A 4,361-nucleotide genomic window follows, 5' to 3' on the forward strand; every position below is an offset into this window, starting at 1 on the left:
TAGATTTGTCAGTTTCGCCAGACAAAAGTATATGCCAAGTCTTTAGTAAGGGTTACATGTAGAGGAATACAAGAGTGCAGGAAAAAAATAAGCACGCCAATTCATCCACCCAAGTTCACCTTTGTCACAAAATAAGCACCAATCAACAGCGGTGGAGACAAAAATCCAGCGTAGGTCACAAAATTGGCAGACAATCCAGCACCAACAACTATCCAATTTGCCAATCTTCTTTGCATGACACATAAGCAGTCCACAAGCATTTCCTTTGCCACCTTACAAACAGCGAACTAGGCTTGAGCTTATTTTATCTCTACTTCCCTTAGGAAGTGCTTGAACTCGTGATTGCTTCACCAGTCTCTTTGGGAAATATGGTCGTCACTGCCTACATATGTAATAGACCGGTTGATTTGCTAAGTCAAGACCTATGGCCACAAGAACAAGCTGCATCTCACTTCCGCATACATGTAACGGGCCGATGCGCTACCCCAGCAGGGGTGGAACATCAAGATTAGTGGTGGTGTTATGTACAATGGGTATGTACAACTCCTGCGCAGGACTTCAAATCTCGAAACCGCCATTTAATTGCACAGATAAAGATGGCCTTCCAATGTTATTTAGAGGTGTTTCCAACGTGACTACTACTCCAGAACTGCCCACTTGACCATTCCACTTTGACCGCCCAATCTGCCATATATAGGTGGATAGGTTAGAGCGAATGTATAATTGAAGCTACAACCAAACTGTGGTATTAGAAAAGAATCGAGCAGATGCCTTGTTTCAATGAGGAAAACTTACAGAAAGAGCAGTAAAAGCTGACGGATTTCTTGAGCAGGATAAACCACACATAACATTTAGTTCCTCCTTTAATGAATGGATGACCTCTGCACGTACCCCAGGATCACTTCCTCCAAATGTAGGGCATACACTGTAGAGTAGAATGCCATGAAGAGTGTTAAAACAAAAACAAAAATACAAGGATGAACAAAACTAAACTAACCCCCCAGCACAGGGGACTTTTTTTAGTCTAATAACACAAGAGGATGTAAGTTGATCAATGGCATCTGCTTAGCAGTCTCTTGGTCACTGGAGGGTAAACGTTAAGAAAAACAGCACTGTCCACCCAGAGGCCCATAGTTTTAGTACTCCCTCCCTCCGGAAATACTTGTCGGAGAAATAAATGTATCTAGATGTATTTAAATTCTAGATACATCCATTTTCATCCATTTATGCAACAAGTAATTCCGGACGGAGGGAGTACTAAAATGAGCCAGCGATGCAAAAGCAAACATTTAACAAAATCCCTTAAAGCCAATACCATCCAGCATCGAAAGAATTTCTCATGTTCCGCAAGATTAATGCATACAAAAAAGAAGCAGCACATACTTATTCTATGTAGTGAGAAAAATAACAATAGAAGATTCTGGTCAGAAGTTCAAAACTTTGATCATTAGCAATGGGAGATTCTGATCTATCCTAGCAATTCATTTATCAAAAAGGAATGCAATGCTGCATCAAAAAAAAAAGCTGCAACAAAGCGTGCTTTTAGCATCATATCAACACATCTAAGATAGTAGCAAACATCGCAAAACAATTGTCATTCACATTCTAACTCATTTGACCATATAATATAGGGCAAGATGTAACAACAGAAGGCCCCACAATTATCCAAATGCTTTCAGTGAATTACCTGACTTGTATGCTGGGCCTCACCATAAGACCAGATCTCTTATATGCCAAGGCTTGAGTAACTCCAAGTGAAAGAGATTTGTCAGGCCATTGAAACATAGGAGTGAACCTTGTTCCTCGCTTGTTCTTGAATAAGGAAGAAAAATATAAGAGTAAGGTTGAAGGTTACCAAAGGTCAAACTTGTGCTAACTAATATTGAAAAAATGCAATGCAAGAGAATTAAGAGAGAAGTCACTTTGGTTCTTAAGAACATGAGAAGATCACTGTAACAGAATAGATCATAAATATTTGTTCTTGTGTCACAAGAAATGAAAGATAGGACGAATATGGTAATGTGCAAATTTATGTGCAGCTCGCTGTATGATAAAATGTCACCAGACCACATCTGACATGGATAGTGTTTTTGCAAACAAATCACTGTATTATCAATTAATTATTACAGCAGAATTCCAATCAGACACTGGTCAAATGCTTAGAACTTATAACTTTGCTCTACATATGACTAGCAGAAATTTATTTTCAGAAATGGCAGCAGAAATGCAATCTTCTAGGAGAAGCTCACACCCCATGGGCATTGACTTACAGAAAACAGTACATTTTGATGATACAAATGACCTTAAGGGAACTAAGGAAACACTAACCTTGCAAGAGAAGCTCATTCTTGTTTCTCCTGGGAATTTCCCGTGAGCTTGAAGCAACCCACCAAACAACGGAACAAAACCACTCGCTGTTATCCCTTCTCCAGCAACGTACGTTACTTGCCCATTAGGGAACTGTAGATCCATAAAGGACTGTAACAAAAAGATGTCATTCTATTAGATAAAAACCAACTTATAACAATAAATATCCCAACTAAGTTACGCCTGTTAATAATTTTAAAAGCATGGTTAGCATTGTGAATGGCGTAGATATTTTATAGAATGCAAGACTCCTAACCAATTCTACTGGCCAGTGAAAAATGCTGGCACACTAGTTGTGCAGAACAGAACTATTACTCACTGGTTATCAGATGGAATAAAGATACAAAGAATTCAACTGGACAGGCTTTTCTAGCAAATAACAAGATGTGCAATACCCACTAACCAAAGAACCATGGCAGCATATATGATTCATCCCGCTACTATAATGCAAAGAAAGCACATCGGAAAGCCCAAACAGTGCCGATTTCCAACTCAAACACGTCACAGCATATGAGAATAACTGTAGTACACAGAAACTTTAATAAAAAAAAACATGCTCATACTTACACAAGCTACTGGGTTAAGACACATCATCGACATCATCAGCCATCTTCTCTGTTTCGACCAAATAGCTGGGCAGAGGGAATGCACTCCATTCTGCATATGAAACAACCACTTTTCAGTAAAAGATCCAGGATATATAATACGGCGTAGCATATAAGAAAACGAAGAGAACATGAATTTCCATAAAACAAAAGCATGTACCGAATAATGAATGAATGGGTTTAACATATTGGGAGAAGGCGACATAAAGGATATGTACCTTGCGATCATAGCCATACCACAGCAGATGTTGCTTTGACAGATGAACAGGCAATAGGAGTGTTGAGTCACGAACAAATAGCAAAGGCCCCAACTGAACAAGGTAAAGGGGCGAAGTATCGTTTCCAGAAGTTGAACCGCTGCGTGATGCCTCTAGCCTCCACAGGTCTCCACGAGCAACAACAGAACTCTCAATATCATTGTTTCTGGTGCTGTATGTCGCTGACATATTTACGGTACCCTGAATTCATCAAGAGAAGAGCAAAGTATTATGTTGTGTCATGCCTGTAAAGACGGCTTGGCTCTAAACAAGCAGAGGGATAATAATAAGATTCACATAATCCCAACAATTCGAGTCCATCAAAATTCCTAAGGTTTAGCTTACATATTCTAGACACTTCAGGAATAATAAGATTGTGATTCTAAGATTTTAGTACTTACAATGGGAGTAAAGGCTGAATTAAGGCTGTGAGATGCAAACATACTCAAACCCACAATAGAACTAGGGAGTAGGAAGTAGTTGAATCGTACCTTGGACTTCTTAAAGTTTCCGAGGGTTCCGATTTCGCAGCCATATCCGTCATCGTCTTCATCAAGGTCGTCCCCGCCTCTAACACCACTGACAGTCGACGCGGCAGCGCTTCCAGTCGCCGCGGCCGCAGCGGCGGCAGCCGCCTCGAGAGGGCATCTATCGACGGCCCTCTCGGAGGAGAGGCCGACGGCCCCCTCCGCAGAAGGGGGCCGCGGCTGCAGCTTGCGGCGGCGGATCTGGGCGCCCCGGAAGGGCACGGGCAGCTGGCGCACGGCGTGCTGCACGGCCCCGCCGACGGACGTGCCGATCTCGACGCCGGCCTGGCCGAGCCTGCCGCCGATGTCGATGACGGAGGCGACGGCGGCGGTGGGGAAGAAGTCCTTCCCGCCGGCGGCGGCGGCCCCCCGCGCGGCGCCGAAGGGCACGACGGGGAGGTCGATCTCGAAGGGCATGAGCTTGTGCGAGACGGGCGGCCACGGGAACTGCGGCGGCGCCTGCAGCAGGCCCGTGAAGCCCTGCGCGAGGCGGTCGGCGATGTCCTGGCCGTGCCGCTGCACCCCCTCCCACGCCTCGAAGGAGATCTCCATGCCTCGGGGGGGATCCCCTCGGAGCGCAGATTCAGGGCGCGGTCGAAGGGGGT

The 4,361-nt window shown here is 44.1% G+C and overlaps 1 protein-coding gene across 1 annotated transcript; it reads right to left on the reverse strand.

Moving 5' to 3' along the window:
• LOC123079113 (uncharacterized) lies at window positions 1-4,308 on the reverse strand (the record flags this gene model as incomplete). Its single annotated transcript, XM_044501790.1, is given in 7 exon segments — window positions 1-684; window positions 796-925; window positions 1,688-1,812; window positions 2,329-2,478; window positions 2,935-3,024; window positions 3,191-3,430; window positions 3,721-4,308. Coding segments are annotated over 7 exon segments (1,449 nt in total). The 3' UTR covers window positions 1-558.
• Between the last annotated feature and the right edge of the window lie 53 nt (window positions 4,309-4,361).

Source organism: Triticum aestivum, chromosome 3D (assembly GCF_018294505.1).
Source record: "Triticum aestivum cultivar Chinese Spring chromosome 3D, IWGSC CS RefSeq v2.1, whole genome shotgun sequence".
In the NCBI taxonomy this organism is placed as follows: Eukaryota; Viridiplantae; Streptophyta; class Magnoliopsida; order Poales; family Poaceae; genus Triticum; species Triticum aestivum.